General features: G+C 41.7%; 1 protein-coding gene across 1 annotated transcript in view; it reads left to right on the forward strand.

Annotated features, from left to right (window-relative positions):
* Positions 1–18,252: 18,252 nt before the first annotated feature.
* Positions 18,253–22,075, forward strand: part of LOC126188005 (uncharacterized) — a 92,817-nt gene continuing 88,994 nt past the window's right edge. The window contains exon 1 of the mRNA XM_049929422.1: positions 18,253–18,367. Coding sequence (XP_049785379.1) covers positions 18,302–18,367 — 66 coding nt within the window. The 5' untranslated portion in view covers positions 18,253–18,301. The remainder of the gene's footprint in view (positions 18,368–22,075) is intronic.

Here is a 22,075-nt window from a genome sequence, read left to right on the forward strand (position 1 = left end):
TCGATTGAGAGAGAGATTGAACCAGTCAACCATTAAATCGTACATCGTTACTTCTACAGGGTGTTACAAAAAGGTACGGCCAAACTTTCAGGAAACATTTCTCACACAAAGAAAGAAAATACGTTATGTGGACATGTGTCCGGAAACGCTTACTTTCGATGTTAGAGCTCATTTTAGTTTCGTCAGTATGTACTGTACTTCCTCGATTCACCGCCAGTTGGCCCAACTGAAGGAAGATAATGTTGACTTCGGTGCTTGTGTTGACATGCGATTCATTGCTCTACAGTACTAGCATCAAGCACGTCAGTACGTAGCATCAACAGGTTAGTGTTCATCACGAACGTGGTTTTGCAGTCAGTGCAATGTTTCCAAATGCGGAGTTGGCAGATGCCCATTTGATGTATGGATTAGCACGGGGCAATAGCCGTGGCGCGGTACATTTGTATCGAGACATATTTCCAGAACGAAGGTGTCCCGACAGGAAGACATTCGAAGCAATTGATCGGCGTCTTAGGGAGCACGGAACATTCCAACCTATGACTCGCGACTGGGGAAGACCTAGAAGGCGAGGACACCTGCAATGGACGAGGCAATTCTTCGTGCAGTTGACGATAACCCTAATGAGAAGTTGCTGCTGTACAAGGTAACATTGACCACGTCACTGTATGTAGAGTGCTACGGGAGAACCAGTTGTTTCCGTACCGTGTGCAGGCACTATCAGCAGCTGATTGGCCTCCACGGGTACACTTCTGCGAATGGTTCATCCGACAATGTGTCAATCCTCATTTCAGTGCAAATGTTGTCTTTACTATTTGATCACGTTGGAATGAAGCCTCATCCGTAAATTTTGACAATCAACGTGTGTGTGCTGACGAGAATCCGCACGCAATTGTGCAATCACGGCATTGTTGGTGATGTCTCGATTGGGCCCCATGTTCTTCCACCTACGCTCAATGGAGCACGTTATCATGATTTCGTACGGGATACTCTACCTGTGCTGCTAGAACATGTGCCTTTACAAGTACGACACAACATGTGGTTCATGCACGATGGAGCTCCCGCACATTTCAGTCGAAGTGTTCGTACGCTTCTCAACAACAGATTCGGTGAGCGATGGATTGGTAGAGGCGGACCAATTCCATGGCCTCCGGGCTCTCCTGACTTTCATTTATGGGGGCATTTGAAAGCTCTTGTCTACGCAACCCCGGTACCAAATGTACAGACTCATCGTGCTCGTATTGTGGATGGCTGTGATACAATACGCCATTCTCCAGGGCTGCATCAGCGCATCAGGGACTCCATGCGACGGAGGGTGGATGCACGTATCCTCGCTAACGGAGGACATTTTGAACATTTACTGTAACAAAGTGATTGCGGTCACGCTGGTACATTCTGTTGCTGTGTGTTTCCATTCCTTGATTAATGTGATTTGAAGAGAAGTAACAACATGAGCTCTAACGTGGAAAGTAAGCGTTTCCGGACACATTCCTCACACACAAAGAAAGAAAATATGTTATGTGGACATGTTTCCTGAAAGTTTGGCCGTACCTTTTTGTAACACCCTGTAAATATGGAGAAGTTGCTGTAGGTCAATTTTTTTCCAGTGTTCTGACTGCATGCATCAGTCATGTGAGAGAGCCCGCGTTCTATCTCAAGTAGACATACAACCACGTGTTCTGTATGTGGTTTAAAGTACTATGAGTAGAAGTCCTCTGATGACCGACAGGTTTACCATTAACGATCGCATGTGTGATGGAACTTGACATATTCCTCTAAACGAACTTTGATTTATGTGATGATTTTACACCCAAGATGCAATAGGGGGGATGGAATACGACACTTCAGAGTCATAACTAAGTTAGCGATAGGAGCCTGTGAGGTGTTGCAATCCCCATGTACACATTTGCCTGTCTGATGAGCTGTTTACAGAGTTAGTGATGGAATTACTTGTAATTTTCACATGTCGGACGCTGCTGCTATGCGTTTGTTTCCGTGTAGGATGTATCACCCGCTACTAAGGACCATTTTATGTAGGTCTGGTGTAACTATATTGTACTCATATCAGGCAGAGCAAGTGTTTTACGGTTCGATAACCTAGTTTATCGTAGAGAAACCGGGAAGAAGGATGTATGCCATTAACAACGGTACATTCGATACGTCTGATAGGTCGGAAGCGCAGGTGATCTAACATTATAGGCCCATTTTAAGTGCAGAACATTGTAACCTTAGGAGTGCGTGTGTTTATGTTCTCTCTTACTAATGCCCTCGAGATACCAATCCTAGACTCTAGAACAGAACTTCAGAGTTGGTAACTTTTGGAGCTCCATCTCCTATAAAAATGATTCCTTTCTTGTTGTTCTTAACTGTCTGCTATTACATGACGGCAATTTGAAATCTGTTACTATACATTGGTAAGGAGTGCTAAGCTCCTCATCATCGTCGCATCTCGAGAAATCTCGTGCACTTGGACGGGTTAGGACTCGGAAAGCTCAATTCATTCGCGAGACGTGGAGTGTAGCGGTCTTCTTCTGGTCGGTTGCAGATTAATTCGCTAACGGTACTGCAGGGCTGGTTGGTCAATGACAGTGTGAGGACGGTCTTTCAGTCTCTAATTTTACCGTAAGACAGCGGGGATGCTCTGTGACTCCCATACACAGAGGTGGAAATATGTCGAGCACTGGACGTACTGCAAAAAGTACACCAGACATTCAGTGACGACCTGTGTGTTCGAGAATTAACAATCATCTATCCATGGTCGCAATGATACTCGCGAAGTGGAGAGGGGCTGGTTTAGCTATGATATTGAAATTGGGGAAACTTTCCAATAACTTCAATACCGGCCAATCATGTTATAGCAAATCCTTCGCGCTATGAAATGTGATGTTTATTATTAGAGTACGTAGATGGTGTCTTTTCCATCCCATCCGTGCACTGACTCATATCGCTTGTTTGAGTTTGGTAACCAATCACTATGTGGTAACAGGTTTTAGTGGATGGGCAGCAACTTTTGGGGGGTTGCTAGCATCGAAACAGTCATCACGTACGTAAGTGCAATATGAGGAATCAGTTGAAAGGGAAAGCAGAGTCGTCAGCTATTCCGTCAGTGTGAGAGACGAGTCTCAAAGTACAGCTCGCGAATCAAATTCGGACTTAAGTGTTGTGATTAAGACTGATATTTTAACTAAAGTTATGTCTCAATAACATAGGTGACCGGTTTCGGTTATATATAAATAACCATCTTCAGACCCATGGCTTCTTTGGAGGATGGTAGGTGGAGCTCTCCTCAGCTGCTACGAAGTCAATTCAGTAGCAGCTGAGGAGAGCTCCGCCTACCATCCTCCAAGGAAGCTATGGGTCTGAAGATGGTTATTTATATATAACCGAAACCGGTCACCTATGTTATTGAGACATAAGTGTTGTGATCAAGACTGACTTCAGTTAAAATATAATACTCTATTGATCACTATTTCCAAAAATGTTTACCAAAATTGTACAACTTCGGACTGTTGTTTGGTGACCTACGCCAACAGTTTACTTAAGTTGTAACTGTCTTTTATTTAAAATCATCCAGTGTTATGCTATCTGTCGTAAGAATATGATATACACCGTGCAACGTCTAGTTTCCCGTGAGAGGCCGTCGATCAGAACTTCTTAATGTCAGTTTAGAATCCGGCCCAGGTCTCGAAGTCGTGGCAGAAAACAATGTCAAAGATTTATTTTTTTCTAACACACCTCTGTACAGTGTTTGAAGCAAATAAACAGGACCAGAGGGAGCGTCGCATACGATCATTCGCCTTGAGTATAGGTGATCAAACTTTAAAATATACAGCCACCGCAGACACCACTTTATATGCAGCAGTAGCAGTAGCAGTTTGAGGTGATGGACTTGGTAAACGGTTAGGAATTCATGGATGGCTGCACGCTGCGGTATTCTGAGGGAGCATTGCGGAATCTCTTTCTCCACGCTGGAGCGCCACCGCAGCTTTGCGTAATTGCGTCGGCATCGGTGTCTAGGTGGCTCAAATATGCGATGAAGTTAGAGAAAAATTACGAACTATAGGACTTCCACTGTTTGGGGGGGGGGGGGTGTAGAGAATAAGGGTTGGGTCGGGTTGTTTGGGGAAGAGGCCAAACAGCAAGGTCATTGATCTCTTAAGATTAGGGAAGGAAGTCGGCCGTGCCCTTTCAAAGGACCCATCCCAGCATTTGCCTGGAGCGATTTAGGGAAATTACGGAAAACCTAAATCAGGATGGCCGGACGCGGCATTGAACCGTCGTCCTCATCCTTTTTCTCTACCGAGCGGGGTAGCGCAGTGGTAGCACACTGGACTGGCATTCGGGAGAGCATGTTCGGCTGATTGATTTCAATGGATGCGGATTTGTAGTACTTGTATGTAGTTTGCGGACGTAGCACATTGCGCACATTTCCGTCGAATGGACAAAACACGTCCCTGTTGCACTAACTCAGGTCGCTTTGTTTCTACACGGGTTGCAGAAGATGGTGGGTATGGTTTTCTCCGACTTCTGCTCAGGGGCTGGCTAAAACCAGGCTGGAATTTTACTGTAGCAGCTAGGTTCGAGGGCGGTGACTCGTTTCTAGGTATCTGAGTGTGAGAAATATGATTCACTTGTGGGTATGATCAGATGCAGGTGTGTGCTTGAATATAGAGAAATAACTGAAATAACTGACATTTCTAGCGGGTAGCGTAACACTAGAGATCTGAGAAGCTATTGTACATTTTTCTTCGTACGATTTCAAACAGTAGTAGCACATGATGTGCCGATTGTGTTCGTTCTCAATCAGTCGATATATCGCCGAAGTTCTGATATAGCGCATTCTCTCTCCATACCACAAGTACTATAGAATTATCTAGTTGGGACGGTGTGAGGGAGTCACAAATACCGCTTACATATCACGTTCCTTAGCCGAACCACTTTCAAAGTTCAGTGATTTTATTACGAGGTTGCATGGTGGACGGATAATACGCGTTGGTACTATCACCGTGACTGAATGAGGTGGTTTTTTTTCCGGAAAAATACCGAGGTCAGGTCGTTCCTCGATTTGTAAAGTGGGTACAGCTTTTAACGTGGATACTTGTGTGCGCCTGTAGAACCAAGACTGCTTGCGACAGTAACATGCAGTAGTTGGTAAGATCGATTTTTTTCTTTACGATCTAGCGGATTACGTCTCTCTTTCTAAGACACAGTGGTAGGACTCTCAAGAAAAACCTAATAGACATGCACAGCGACCGTTGATTTTCGTTAAGTATTATTTCGTATCGTATGCAATCAGTTATTGACGGAGTATTGTACTTAGTAGTAACGGATACGTCATATGTTCGCATTTGAGGATGAGGTTTTGTGTGTGTTTGTGGGAAGGAAATGACTAAGTAATCCAATCCCCAAATCCATACCCCGACTGTACAGTGATAGCAAATGGAAGAGTACGTGCACTCGTAAGGAAGGTACAGATATTTCCATTTCCAGAGCCACTGCCGACAGGAGGGTGTATTTCTAATACTTCGCTAATTGTCGGAAGCCGTTTAATTGAGAGTGCGATCGTAATATGTAATTGTAAGTATAATGATCAAAGATATAGGCTACGTGAGCGGTTTTCTAGACTGATTCCATGTATGCATGGCCTGTGGTGGTAATGATTCACGTTTCCCATTAACTGCAGCACCCGTCCGAAAGCATAGGCCTGTTGGAGTGTAGGAATGTGAGTTAACTTTGGAGTCCTCTAGACGACCGAATAATGAACTCATACTTAGTACGTGTTGGGCAGCTTTCGTGATCAAATGGAAATTTGAGAAGATGGTGCGTTCGCGTTGGACTGTTATTCCGTCCCATGTAAATTGTTCGCTTGACAGCTAAATAAATGCACGAAATGTGCAGAAGCAGAGAGAAGATCGATTGTGGTGTCTGAAAGACACGTTCGTCTGTTCTCTAGACATGGGAAAGACCTTAGTTGGCTTGTAAATTATAGGTCTGATTTGGGATCTGTTACATCACCGACATCGGTATTCGGGAGTGGAAACAACAGTTTCCTCTATTTGTTTCAAGTTACTCAGGGTTTACAGCACGCTGCACCTCACTAAATTTTGGAGTTTGTAGAGAAATAATTCTCAGGATATAGACTCGAAATTATGTTGCGCTAGCGATCGGCAGGATGCCGATTAGTGCTTGATATCGTGAAGTACAGTGAAAATGGTATAATAATATGCAGAAAATGTATGTGTTCTTGTAATCCCGGAGTCTCGATATGTGTGTAGGAAAGCGAGCAAGCAAGGAGCTAATAGAAACGCATTTGTGCCGACCGGAAACGATCTCGAATTTGTAGAAGAGTTCTGAGAGCTACTTTGGTCCACTGAGGGTGCTCTGACGTAAAAGGGATGGCGCTGAATGTCTCGTCTGTAGAAAGAAAGAGAAGGCTGACGGTGCTTCCCTAGGACTGTGGAGCATGGTGACATAACCTGTGCGAGTGAAGGCAAAGTATATTTTTATCGGGTGCTGTACAGATATAAAATATAATCGCACTGTTTGTGTAAAAAGTGTATATATTGTATTTTAAAGTTATGTGCCTTACAATGTGTATAATGTGTATATAATGCACTGTAAAGTTATTATGGTTTATGCTATGGCCCGACTAGAGAGGATGATTGTGTCCCATAGTAAAAATTGCTGAGCATTATGCGACTTAACATCTGAGGTCATCATTCCCCTAGAAGTTAGAACTACTTAAACCTAACTAACCTAAGGACATCACACACATCCATGCCCGAGGCAGGATTCGAACCTACGACCGTAGCGGTCGCGCGGTTCCAGACTGAAGCGCCTAGACCTGTTCGGCCACCACGAACGGCCCTATAGCAAGAGTCTTTTCGTTTTTTTTTTTTTGTTTTTTTTGTCATCAGTCAACTGACTGAGATGAAGAGGTTAGCACAGGAAAGGAATTCGTGGCGGGCTGCATCAAACCAGAGTAGCACTTGCAACCTACGTCCTCTATTTGCTTGACGTATTCCAATCCCTGTCTTCCTCTACAGTTTTTGCCCTCTACAGCTCCCTCTAGTACCATGGAAGTCATTCCCTCATGTCTTAGCAGATGTCCTATCATCCTGTCCCTTCTCCTTATCAGTGTTTTCCACATATTCCTTTCCTCTCCGATTCTGCGTAGAACCTCCTCATTCCTTACCTTACCAGCCCACCTAATTTTCAACATTCGTCTATAGCACCACATCTCAAATGCTTCGATTCTCTTCTGTTCCGGTTTTCCCACAGTCATTGTTTCACTACCATACAATGCTGTACTCCAGACGTACATCCTCAGAAATTTCTTCCTCAAATTAAGGCCGGTATTTGATATTAATAGACTTCTCTTGGCCAGAAATGCCTTTTTTGACATAGCGAGTCTGCTTTTGATGTCCTCCTTGTTCCGTCCGTCATTGGTTATTTTACTGCCTAGGTAGCAGAATTCCGTAACTTCATTGACTTCGTGAGCATCAATCCTGATAAGTTTATCGCTGTTCTCATTTCTACTACTTCTCATTACCTTCGTCTTTCTCCGATTTACTCTCAAACCATATCGTGTACTCATTAGACTGTTCATTCCGTTCAGCAGATCATTTAATTCTTCTTCACTTAGGATAGCAATGTCAGCAGCGAATCGTATCATTGATATCCTTTCACCTTGTATTTTAATTCCACTCCTGAACCTTTCTTTTATTTCCATCATTGCTTCCTGGATGTACAGATTGAAGAGTAGGGGCGAAAGGCTACAGCCTTGTCTTACACCCTTCTTAATACCTGCACTTCGTTCTTGATCGTCCACTCTTATTATTCCCTCTTGGTTGTTGTACATATTGTCTATGACCCGTCTCTCCCTATAGCTTACCCCTACTTTTTTCAGAATATCGAACAGCTTGCACCATTTTATATTGGCGAACGCTTTTTCCAGGTCGACAAATCCTATGAAAGTGTCTTGATTTTTCTTTAGCCGTGCTTCCATTATTAGCCGTAACGTCAGAATTGCCTCTCTCGTCCCTTTACTTTTCCTAAAGTCAAACTGATCGTCACCTAGCGCATTCTCAATTTTCTTTTCCATTCTTCTGTATATTATTCTTGTAAGCAGCTTCGATGCATGAGCTGTTAAGCTGATTGTGCGATAATTCTCGCACTTGTCAGCTCTTGCCGTCTTCGGAATTGTGTGGATGATGCTTTTCAGAAAGTCAGATGGTATATCGCCAGACTCGTATATTCTACACACCAACGTGAATAGTCGTTTTGTTGCCACTTCCCCAATGATTTTAGAAATTCTGATGGAATGTTATCTATTCCTTCTGCCTTATTTGACCGTAAGTCCTCCAAAGCTCTTTTAAATTCCTATTCTAATACTGGATCCCCTATCTCTTCTAAATCGACTCCTGTTTCTTCTTCTATCACATCAGACAAATCTTCACCCTCATAGAGGCTTTCAATGTATTCTTTCTACCTATCTGCTCTCTCCTCTGCGTTTAACAGTGGGATTCCCGTTGCAGTCATAATGTTACCACCGTTGCTTTTAATGACACCAAAAGTTGTTTTGACTTTCCTGTATGCTGAGTTTGTCCTTCTGACAATCATATCTTTTTCGATGTCTTCACATTTTTCCTGCAGCCATTTCGTCTTAGCTTCCCTGCACTTCCTATTTATTTCATTCCTCAGCGACTTGTTCTGGGAAAATCAGGAATACAGAAATACATGTTTGTACTTCCTCCTTTCATCAATCAACTGAAGTATTTCTTCTATTTCCCATGGTTTCTTCGCAGCTACCTTCTTTGTACCTATGTTTTCCTTCCCAACTTCTGTGATGGCCCTTTTTAGAGATGTCCATTCCTCTTCAACTGTACTGCCTACTGCGCTATTCCTTATTGCTGTATCTACAGCGTTAGAGAACTTCAAACGTATCTCGTCATTCCTTAGTACTTCCGTATCCCACTTCTTTGCGTATTGATTCTTCCTGACTAATGTCTTGAACTTCAACCGACTCTTCATCACTACTATATTGTGATGTGAGTCTGTATCTGCCCCTGGGTACGCCTTACAATCCAGTATCTGATTTCGGAACCTGTGTGTGACCATGATGGAAAAGGCCGGGAGTACGGGAAGATTTCAATTAGATTACAAGTATACCACCTCCTCTTGTGATTCTTGAACAGGGTATTCGCTATTACTAGCTGAAACTTGTTACAGAACTCAATTAGTCTTTCTCCTCTTTCATTCCCTGTCCCAAGCCCATATTCTCCTGTAACCTTTTCTTCTACTCCTTCCCCTACAACTGCATTCCAGTCGCCCATGACTATTAGATTTTCGTCTCCCTTTACATAATGCATTACCCTTTCAATATCCTCATACACTTTCTCTATCTGTTCATCTTCAGCTTGCGATGTCGGTATGTATACCTGAACTATCGTTGTCGGTGTTGGTCTGCTGTCGATTCTGATTAGAACAACCCGGTCACTGAAATGTTCACAGCAACACACCCTCTGCCCTACTTTCCTATTCATAACGAATCCTACACCTGATATACCATTTTCTGGTGCTGTTGATATTACCCGATACTCATCTGGCCAGAAATCCTTGTCTTCCTTCCACTTCACTGACCCCTACTATATCTAGATTTAGCCTTTGCATTTCCCTTTTCAGATTTTCTAGTTTCCCTACCACGTTCAAGCTTCTGACTTTCCAGTATTTTCGTATTTGAAGATATGTATGGTAGTTTGTATGATTTAATTGTCAGTGCAATATGGCGATCTGTGCAAAAAAAAAAAAAAAAACCCTGAACGTCTGGTCTGCAGAAGGAAAAAAGGCGGATAGTGCTTCAATATTGGAGGTATCAGTAATTCGGATGGGTAAACTCGATAAGAGCGAATCATAATGCTCGATTGATTGACATCGTTTGTGTGGGATATAGGAGCCTCCTCATAGCGTTGAGGACGTTTGGGTATGTTGAGTGCAGGAAGGGTATCACATTAGGTGCACTAGGACAAGGGAATTGGTTGGGTTGGGTTGTTTTAGGGGAAAGAGACCAAACTCCGAGGTCATCGCTCTCATCGAATTAGGGAATGAGGGGGGTGGGAAGTCGGCCGTGCCCTTTCAAAGGAACCATCCCGGCATTTGCCTGGAGCGATTTAGGGAAATCACGGAAACCTAAATCAGGATGGCCGGATGCGGGATTGAACCGTCGTCCTCCCGAATGCCAGTCCAGTGTGCTAGCCACTGCACCACCTCGCTCGGTAAAGGGAATTGTATGTTATTTTCGTTAATAGGTTCTGTTAGCTTGTATGCACAGAAATTCTTAACGCTCGCTTTCTGCATGTCTCTGTTTTTTTTATAGTTTCCAAGAAATAGTTAACCTAAGCCAAGTTGACCTCTTGGGAATTGTAATTACCGAACCATGTGACATCAGAATAACATTGAGAACGTTTTAGATGGCGAGTCGCCACTCAGATGTTTCGCGGCGAGGCGAGAGCCACGCTGGGTAGTTAAGTATGGTTAAACGGTTGTCTCATGCCGCGCTAGAAGCAATGCACCCTGTGCCCCTGTCATCGGCAGTAGAGACATCTGCTGCTTCGAGGTGTCTTACATGAGTGCGTCTTGGAATTCGGTGATGTCAGTATAAGCGTGAGTGTATACACGAAAAAAATGGACAGGCGACTTTCAACTGCGTTTGGCGGCGGCTGACAAATGTGACAGCGTACGCGTCTCTGGCTGGTAGCGCCAGGACATACCTGTATGTCTAGGTGAACACGTATTGCGATAGGAATTTCTCTTGCGTCAAGTATGAAAAGCGATGTGGCCGCCTCATACTTGCGGGACCCAAGCGGGGTCCTGTGCGTGATTTGACAGCTGATGGCCGCGCCCCTTCATTGGGGTACTCTGTGCACTCTGCTGGACAGGGGTTGCCAGAGGGTGCTTGCGTGCGCTGACTGCATTATTTTTGGGAGAGGGCCTGTAGGCTGCGCCAAGCGTTATTTGGACAGTTTACGAGTACTGAGCGTGTCTACACATCCTTGTGCTGCATTAGTTACGAGGTGTCTGCAAGTGTGTAATGAAATTATTTGGGAAAATTAGGAGTTGTCTGCATGTCTGGAGAGCGTTATTTAGAAGTAGTTTACAGGTCTGTGGACTGTGTGAGATGGCCCGAAGGATGTCTTTTGTATGAGTGTGATAAATAAAATGTTCAGAAATAGGCTGTGCTGGGCTGCTGGGGAGGGTAAGGAAGGAGTGCACACTCAGTTATTTTCGCGCCATTTTCCCCCTACAGATCACCATCTGGGATTCTATGACGTAGAATCACGTGACTAATGCAGTAGCCAATAGGAGTGCAGCATTCTAGGGGTGGGGGTGCTACAGAATGAATGCAAGAATGAATGCATGAAAGAAAGAAAGAAAGAATGCATGAAAGAAAGAAAGAAAGAATGCATGAAAGAAAGAAAGAAAGAATGCATGAAAGAAAGAAAGAAAGAATGCATGAAAGAAAGAATGCATGAAAGAAAGAAAGAAAGAATGCATGAAAGAAAGAAAGAAAGAATGCATGAAAGAAAGAAAGAAAGAATGCATGAAAGAAAGAAAGAAAGAATGCATGAAAGAAAGAAAGAAAGAATGCATGAAAGAAAGAAAGAAAGAATGCATGAAAGAAAGAAAGAATGCATGAAAGAAAGAAAGAATGCATGAAAGAAAGAAAGAATGCATGAAAGAAAGAAAGAATGCATGAAAGAAAGAAAGAATGAATGAAAGAAAGAAAGAATGAATGAAAGAAAGAAAGAATGAATGAAAGAATGAATGAGCATTGCGCTCCTATTGGGAAAATGTGAAAATTCTCATTTGATATCAGAATATACAAATAGTACATTCATTTATGTAATATAATTAAAATTTAATTGGAATTAAGTACTTAGGTAATTGATACGTCAGATGCGCGATGTGGGTGTCACATGTGCTCAGTTACATTTGTTAGGGTATTTGCAGAAGATTATCTGAGGCGCAGATATGAATGTGCAGGCTGGAGGTTGTGACGTTTGCGGTCGCATGCTCGCCAGCCGCAGACGTGAGAGAGAGAGAGAGAGAGAGAACAGACGATCTGGGGTTATGTAATGGGACCGTACAGTGGTTGTGTGTCCAAGAGCACATGGTGAAGAAAATGTATGAAGCCATCTTGAATAACGATACTTGCGTCATGCCCCGATGTCATGGTAGCACCCTCTGGTGGCGACGCACAGTGGGCCAGAATCATGAAAACGTGGCCAAAAAGGAAAAAAAAAGTTTAAAGATGGGGATTTTGGACTATCAGGTTGGCAGCAGCAATGCTGGGACAAGTGAACGCCGGCTGTGCGGACGACCAGATGTTGATTTGTTCGGTAATATATCAGGTCAAATGCGGCAGTTCATTGTTAGCGTGCGCGCAGCTTGCCAGGCTACAAAAACAGTCGTGTTGTTGAAGGAAGTTATTTATGTTTTGTGCATGTGAAACCAATACTTTTAATATGGAATGTATTCCAGGAGGTATGTACTAGTGAAAAAACACTTATATCACTATTAAATTATCAATTATGCACGTTTACATTTCAATTAACGTACTACAGGGAAATGAATGACAAAATCGTAAAATGAGCTTGAAAAACAGAGATAAGTTACGAATTCCACGACATTCTGCTTTCTTTTGCGCTGTGTACGCAAGTATATATTATTACCTTTGTAAATTAAGCTTCAAATCCTGCGACTAGTTGCGACTCTGGCTTTGAGCCACGTTTTAAGCCAAACTTGCAAAATGTCATTGTTCAGACATCTTCAAAAATGACAGTAGAATCAATTAATTATGAGTTTTATTTGTACAATTTAAATTACAATCGACACGTAGAAGCATTGTAAAGAATGAAATTAAAAAAAATCTGTTACACTTTTCGTCATTTCTCTAATTATTTTAGTTTCATCTGATCCAGCGTATTCCAGAATCGGATTTTCGAGGAAAGATTTTTGTTATTAGAAAAATGAGTATTTGTCAAATGATTTGGAAGGGGTCATAGAACATTTGGAAAGGTTGTTGACAGAAAAAAAGTGGACATACAATTAGAATTCCCTATGATATGAGGCCTACCATTTTGATTTTGTTAAAGTTAAGAAACAAGTATAAGGAAGCAACTCGGCAACAAGGATAATTTTTCAGGAAGAACGAAACCTGGTTAAATACAATAGTATACATTCCGATTGATTCGAAACCTGCAAGTGTGACTCAGATAATGTTTAAATCAACAGGCCGACCTGCCACAAAATTTGATAGGTCTAAAAGAAGGAGAACTGAGGAGATTCGTACGAAGTTCAGTCCTGTCGAATTATCGTTCGCCGCGCAAATGGGTCTTCGATCTTCGGGGCACCCAGATGCTGCGAAGATTGTGAAAGACGTCACACTCTCAAGTCCATCCAAGGTGAAAAAATACAAGGCAGGCTTGCGATTTTCAACATCATCGCCATCCTCATATGATGCAAATGAAGGTCTAGCACTCCTTTTCGACTTGAAATTGTCAAAAGAATCTTACCAGCATTTGAGAAATGGGGCTAAAGGAAAAGGCTTAAACACACTATATCCACCGTCTTCAGCTGTTTCGGTAGCAAAAAAAGCTTGCTGCCCTCCAGACGTAACCCTCACTTTTACCGAATCAAAAGCTGAGGTATGGTTGCAAGCTTTGTTAGACCACACTGTTCAACGTGTTCTACTGCTGAAACGAGACGATATTTTACATATGAGTGATTCGGAAATGTCTAATATGGCCCTTATTTGTAAGTGGGGCTTTGACGGAACCTCCGGGCAAAGCATGTATAAAATGAAGTTTTCAGATTCGAGTATTTCAGATGCAACTTTATTTTTCACTTCGCTTGTTCCACTGAAACGTGCGGGTGTAAATGAAGAAACTAAAGAAGAAAAGAGTTTATGGATTAATCCGAAGCCGTCTTCAACCCTCTTTTGCAGACCACTGAAGTTAGAATTTACAAAGGAAACAAAGCAAACGTCTTTAAATGAGAAAGCGTATTACGACAAACAGATCGAACAACTCCAGTCATTCGAAACAGTTATCCATGGGAAAGACATTTCCATTAAATACAATTTAAGCATGACCATGGTAGATGGTAAAGTGTGCAATGCTATCACCAACACGAAATCTGCGCAACGGTGCTATCTCTGCAAGGCTACGTCTGCCCAATTTAATAACATTGACGATGTTTTGAAAAACAAGTTACCGCCGATTATCTGCAGTACGGACTATCGACTCTTCACGCCTGGATTCGATGTTTTGAATCTTGTATTCATTTGGCATACCAAATGAAAACAAGAAAGTGGCAGGCACGTAAAGCAGAAGATAAAGAGGAAAAAGCAATACTGAAATCCAACATTCAAAAAGCTTTCAAAGAGCAGCTTGGAATTTTAATTGACATGCCGAAACAAGGGTTTGGCAGTACGAATGACGGAAACACCGCTCGACGTTTTCTTTAAAACACTCCAACATCGGCGCTGATAACTGGAGTTTCCGAAGAACTAATCCACCGTTTCCATATAATTTTGCAGACGATTTCGAGCGGACGTCAGATCGACGTTGAAAAGTTTCGAGCATACGCCTTAGCAACTGCCAGGCACTACATGAAAGAATACCCCTGGTGCAACATGCCAACAGCAGTCCATAGCTTGTTGATTCACGGTCCAGACATTATTTCTTCGGCCATTTTACCCATCGGTCAACTATTGGAGGATGCTCAGGAATCAACAAGTTGATAAAGCAATATCGCCTGAGTTTTTCTCGAAAGTTTTCAAGAGTTAAGACTATGGAAGACGTGTTCAGGAGATTGTTGGCAACGACAGACCCCTACGTTTCTTCCTTACGCAAATCTTCGCCGAAGAAACTTAAGAGTTTTCCGCCACAGGAACTAAGACGGCAACGGCTTCTGGCGACAGACTATGAAGATTCAGATGCAGATGCAGATAATGAGGAAACTGTTTGAGGATGACGACGATTCAGTTGAAGCAGAAGATAATTTACAAGTTTTCATTTTCTTATTCTTTTTTAAGTTATAAAAAATTTACAAAATAATTGCAATTAAAATGAAATAATTTTTTGTAATATTTTACACCATCTTGTAACCTATATTTGGTCCTTTCATCGAGTTTTCCACTTTTTTGGTTTAATTTTTAAGCATTAACTACAATAACCCCTAAATACCGAATTTTATATGAATAAAAATATATAAATATAAATAAATAAAAATAAATAAAAAGACAGGTTTTGAACTCTCATCAGTAACCTCGATAATTCCCTAAAAATTACTTTTATACGTAAAAAATGATAGTGTACATAGAGCCTGCCATATTGGGTCCGCCATTTTGTTTTTTTTCACTTTTTGATATCACATTCTTAATCAGAAACTCCGTAAACCCTTACATACTAAGTTTGGTACAAACTGAACAGCTATTTATATTTTGACCAGCTTTTTGGTATTCTGACCCACTGTGCGACGATATGAACTAAGCCAGTTGGGCTCTTTGCACCACCCAGTCTGTCCACCAAGAGGTCATCTTGGATAATGTTACTTGCGTCATCACCTGACGACCTGAGAGTGCCCTCTGCTGGTGGCGATCTGAACTAAGCCAGTTGGAGTCCAGGCCCAGTGGCGAATACACATGCTTGTAATTGGTTAAATAATAAAGAAAAGTGCTTTTTCCAAAGAATCCTTAGGTGGAGGAATCGACTGAGGTTAGTACAAGTGTCCTTTCTTTCGCTGTAACAGTGAAAACCCAAGTGACCTATGTTCCCACCAAAATTGAAAGTTGGCCTTCTTCCACTAACCTAAGTCACCTGACTGCCAATTCCTCCTTGAACTGACGCAAAGTGAGATTACTAAGCAAAGAAAATGGCGTGAAGATAACTGACCTGTGATGCATTATCCTGTTGGAATTCAAGATTCGTAAGAGGAAGAGGCATGACTTAGGAATATATCTCACTTGGGCTACCTCCACCAGCCTGCCATTTTCTTTGCTTAGTAGAGATAACAGAGGTGTAGTGCATTATCCTGTTTGATTTTGGTGGGAAAGTGCCAAGCCCCCATCCCCCAGAAAAAAAGTGGGAAGTTGAAATTCCGCCATCTTGGATGACGTCATGGCCGCCATCTGGGGACAAAGAGTTCTAGTCCACTCTGCAATGTTGCCAGATATATACAATATGGCGGCCATGATATCCAACACTCATGCTGAGTATAACAAATCCCTACATCCATGATTAAGATTTTCTGAAGTCTCGTCTTTCACGGGATAGCTCTGTCTTTCCCTTAGCTGCCTGCTGGCTTCCCGTTTATTTTGCACGGTACTAATTATCGTGAGTGTGACGTATACGCCAGCCAGTGTGGCCGAGCGGTTCTAGGCGCTTCAGTCTGGAACCGCGCTACCGCTACGGTCGCAGGTTCGAATCCTGCCTCAGGCATGGATGTGTGTGATGAACTACTTAAACCTAACTAACCTAAGGACTAGGGCACTGATGACCTCAGATGTCAAGTCCCATAGTGCTCAGAGCCATTTGAACCATTATTTTTTTTAGACATATCCCTTTATGTGTGACAGTCGTTCCATGAGTGACAAAACCCAATCATTTCAATAAGATGTTAGATGTTATGAAGTAGATTTTCTCCTCCCTTTTGTGTGACTGATGTTATGGAAGCTTACAAAAAGGAGTAAGGCTGGATCATCCCATACAGTCAAATTCCATGATTCTTCCTGCTCAACCTAGTTAATCAGATATATATTTCCTTGTGTAAGGGACGTTAATGAGCTTGTGCTTGTTCCTAATTGCCTTCAATGTTGACAGCAAATTCTATTTATTAAATATTCAGTTGCTCAAACTGATTCCTATTTGATTCACCATTCTCACGTTCTCCACTCCTACTGGTACTGCCACATGTGTTAAATGATTGTAAAATTACATTACCCAAGTGACACACTCATGTTATTTGAATGCTCTTATTATATTTCCCCTTGCTATATGAAATGAATGCATAGAGGAATGCTTGCTGCAGTGTAATCGAACGCAATCCCAAGCGTTCTATCCGTTGTGTTATCAGTTTACCTAAGGCTAAAACTACTCATTTAATGTTGGTTCGGTATATTGACAAATAAGTGTAAAGGAAGTAAAGCTTCCCATCACGATTATCTGAGAGATCTCTGTAACCAATGAAAATCCATGTTGTACGGTGAAAGATGGGGCTACATTAGCAGAGTACTAGAATGGTACAAAGAGTAGAAATCACTCTTTTCGATCCCAGGATTGGGTTTAATCAGAAGCTAGTAAGTACCTCCACGACCAACAATAACATCGGCTTCGAAAAATAACCGAACTCTTTCAGTTCTATGCTGTCGGAAAAAATTACAAGAGTAAATGACAATGAGATGAATGCACTTCTTAACAAGTATGTAAAAAGCAGGAGAAATTTGTTTCAACAAGTAATCAACCAGAGTAACTTCAAAACACGAACAGATATAACCATTTCGCCGTCGTTTTCGAATGCAGCAGACTAAAATTCATATGAATGACGCACAGAACTGATCTAGATTTGTGCCCAGTCGTACCTGCATCGTTAATAAGTGAACAAAGGCTTGTGTGATGAATGAAAAACTCTACAGATGAATCTGAAGCTTGTGGGAGAAAAAAGAAATACAGCGGCACACAAGTAATACTGAATAATGAAACCTTCCGGTGCTTCATTGTGAGTAATAAGAGCAACGGTAACAGGAAATCTACCGAACAGTGAACGTTAAAGAAATTGAATAAAGTAATATCTTTCAAAAGAAAGGCTATTCACCGTTCTAGGTTCAAGCATCTAGCCTGAATCTGTAACTACTTGGTACTTCTGTCAGGTTTACTTGTTGTCATACAATTTACGTGTTAATCTCAGAGGTCTACTTTCCTGGGAAGCCGCATTAAGTCTCTCGATCTTTCATTAACTAAATAGGCTTAAATAGATACTTTTAATTAATTTTCTCATTCTTAAGAGAACGTGAAAGGCAAAACGAGTATGTGACAGCGTCTAGAAGATGCCCGTGGCATACGTCGTTTGGTGCATTGATTATGATAGCGTCAGAGGTGAAATGCTTCGGCTGTTGGTCGTACAAACTTATCTTTGTTTGGTCACCTTACCTCGTGATAAACTATTCCCCTCCAAAAGATAACACTTTGAGAGACATGTTACGCTCTGTAACAGTTGAGTGCTGCGTAGCTAACGTTTAAAGGCAATGCTTCACGTAGTAAACATAATGCTCTGTATTTTTTACGTTGGGATCACTTTCTTCTTGTATTCGGTAAGTAGAAATGCTCCAGTTATTATCTTATTGGACTGATTTATCCAATTAATCTACGATGTGTGTATATATTTCTAAGGTGGATTTTAGTGCAGTGGAATTTTCCTGGTATTATGTGCTCGTATTCATTTCAGTAAGTAGTGGTAGAGCACTTGCCCGCGAAGGCAAAGGTCCCGAGTTCGAGTCTCGGTCCGGCACACAGTTTTAATCTGCCAGGAAGTTTCAACTAATAATACCGTTTTTTGTGCAGCGATTATATCTACAGGGTGTTTCAAAAAGGACTTTACCATCACCTTTGAAAATTCATATAAATTAATTCATAGTACCTACAAAGTTGTAGTGTCAATGTGTAGTACATCAAGTTTTGTCTCGTGTAGTTCGCTAGTGCCGAATCACACCGTAAGGAGCGCCAGCGGTAGTTGTGTTAAAGATGGCTGCCTTCACTGGACCTGAGCGTTGTAACTGTGTTTTGGTTTGAAGAATCGAAGTCGGCGACAGTACTTCAGCGTAATTTCCTTACCAAGTACGCTAAAGATCTTCCTACTAGGCCTACAATTTATGAGTGGCATAAATGCTCGCAGGAACTTCTGCGCGCATATGTTAAATTACATGAGGATGAACATTTCTTGGACAAAATCATCTTTTCTGACGAGTTGACTTTTCACTTAAGAGGCAAGGTTAACAGACATAACTGTAGGCTTTGGGGCAGTGAAAATCCACATTACACATTGCAACATCTTCGTGATAGCCCTAAACAGAATGCTTTTTGTGCATTTAGCAAGAACAAAGTGTACAGTCCCTTTTTTCTGTGAGAACCATTAATGGGATAGTGTACCTGTATATGTTCCAAAAATTTTTGATTCCACAGTTCGGTGAGGTAAACATTTCGTTCTTTGTCATCTTCATGCAAGATGATGCACCACCCCACCACCTAGCTGACGTCCAGGATTTTCTCAGTAACCGCTTTCCAGGCCAATGGATTGGTCGCGATGTGCTAACTGCATGGCCACACGTTCCCCAGACCTGGCATGACATGACTCGATTTTTTGTATGGGGATTCATCAAAGATATCGTGTTTGTTGCTCCTGCATCGGCTTCTCTACTTAGAGGAAGAATTTAGGCCGCCACTGAGGAAGTTACACCTGCAATGCTATAGCGAGTTTGGTTGCTTATCCCACACACATCCCATCCGAAGTCAGTCCAAGTTTTTTTACCGCAAACTAAAGATGATGATTTTGACTTTGGGAAGAAACTATTTCCCTACAAAAAATTTTAAAGTTGTAAAGTCGTTTTTGAAACAACCTGTGTATTCGTGGACATCGTTTAGTGTGATACTATCTTCCCGTTCTATTGAATTGCTTTAGGTGTGGAAAGATGCGGTTGCAGTCGCACTTCTCTGGATATAAAATGATACACAAGGATACCTTCTAAACAAGTGAGAAGTTTTAATAATATTCACACTAATTGTTACAATCTCCGAAACTACGGAATTATATCGCAATGCATTAACCATGTCAAAGGATAGAACACCGTACGAATGTGCTCTACTACTTTACTACTTGAGTCATTGACGCCCCGCAACTCGAGTTCCGATTTCAGAGATATCGACTGGCACTTCCCGTTATCTATATCTGGAGCTCTCCCTCCCCCTCATACTTACACTGGCTGTCTGTCCTACTTGCAGTATCTGCTTTCGGCAAGACCAGAACTTTTGTGCACAAGGGTAAATAATGTGCTACAGGCTGTCAGTAGTCTTCAGTCCACAGCGTCATGTTTTGTTAGATAGTACATTTTGAAGTTTACTAAATACTGTATTTAAAAAAGAAAAAACTTCATTTCAGAATGAATCTTTCACTCCGCATTGCAGTGCTCGATGTTTTGAGATTACCACACAGATAAAAACTGTGTGCCGGACCCGAAATAATTCTGAAAGGGACCCTCATACGTTCAACCTCTTTCCCGGATCACCACTTTGTTATCACAGCTTTCCGATCTCAATGATACATCTCCGTAATCCTAAAATTTGTTTGAAGACTTATTTTCGAACCGAATTTGTTTTTAAGACAAATGCTAGTGTGCCCCTTCACTGTCTAGTACTCTATCCGTCGTAGCCATCTTAGCGAACGGAAGGAGTAAAAGGTTGTGTCGAAAAACAAAATCGAAAGATATATTGCGCAATATACCAAGCGATAGCCAGTCCTCATGAAGTTCCGCACTCTCCTCCAATATATAACTTACCATGTAAGGGTGACACTGTGCAATGTACAGCAGTTTCTGCCGAGACTTCGTTTTATGAGTTGTTTGCATGTCCGGATATCACGAACAAGTATGAATATGAATACGGCATGAATGACATATGAAAAGAATCATGTGTTGTGCATTCAGTGCAGTAGTTTCATTACATATTTAACGTTTATTCAGTAATTAGCTTTAGAGAGAGACTCGACAAAACTGTTTAATTGCAGCGAAATAACACTGTTACTGCTTATTTGTTCCTTTCACGAGTTTGAATTTTGCACTGAAGAAATAAACAACAGCACTACCTACCAATGCTCTACGATAATGTATCTCACTCTTTTCAGGTTTAGTGGAAACTTAGAAGCAGCACTGTTCATATACTCGCTGGATTTATGTACGTAAGTTGCAACGAAGTTCGTTGAAAGCTTCCTCGTTCATCCTTAAAAAGTTCAGATACCAATATGGCTCTCTTAGAAGTCGGATCTACACACGGCCATACTAAAGTGCTAAGCCACGTTTTCGCGGATTGCCACTTGGTTTTTTAAAACCAATTCAGATCGAAAATAAGTCTTAGAACATATCACTGTAATTCCACAATTTATCATTGTTATCACAGCGTCCCGATATCAAATGCTAGATTCCTCTACCCGGTCTTTTATTCTTCCCGCTCAGTAAGATGACTACGACAGGAGAGAATACGAGGTGCGATCTTATTGTGGTTGTTTAAATCTTCAGATTAATGTAATTCGAGTCATTTACTTTTTTCATTTGTATTATTTAATGCTCCTCGTCATCATTTAATAACTTGTGATGTTTTTCAATAAATATTCGTTGTCGGTCGTCTTAATATGATGATTCAATGGATTGACCGCCATTGTTGCAGCCTTAAGTGCTCGCAGCACGTTCCAGAAAACGAACCTATTTTGATGTGACTTGAAAAGCACAAAATAAGGCGAATATCAAGGAAAACTGCTACCCTTTTGAGCGACTGTTCTCTACCTGAACACGTTATCAAGAGATTGAGACAACACAATGCAGTACCACCAAGACTCTATGGTCTTCCCAAGATATAGAAGGATGGTGCCTCACTACGATTAATAGTGAGTAATATTGGTGCTGCGACCTATTCTACAGCAAAATATCTGGCCTCACTACTAAAGCCGTATGTGGGTGTTTCCACCATATACGTAATTCCGAGGATTTTGTCAGTCGCTTGAAGGAAGTTAAGCTTAGCAGCTCGAATTTATTAGCTTTGATGTGGTCTCACTTTTTACCAAAGTGCCTTTAATGGAATCGTTACATCTTATTGGTAACTTATTCAGTGCAGAACTGACAGCCTTGTTTAAACATATACTCGCCTCAACGTACTTTTTATTCAATGACGAATTCTTTGAACAAACAAACGGCGTCGCTATGGGGAGCCCTTTGTCCCCTGTGGTAGCTAATCTCTTTATGGAGGTTTTTGAGGAG

This window comes from Schistocerca cancellata, chromosome 5, assembly GCF_023864275.1.
Source record: "Schistocerca cancellata isolate TAMUIC-IGC-003103 chromosome 5, iqSchCanc2.1, whole genome shotgun sequence".
NCBI lineage: Eukaryota > Metazoa > Arthropoda > Insecta > Orthoptera > Acrididae > Schistocerca > Schistocerca cancellata.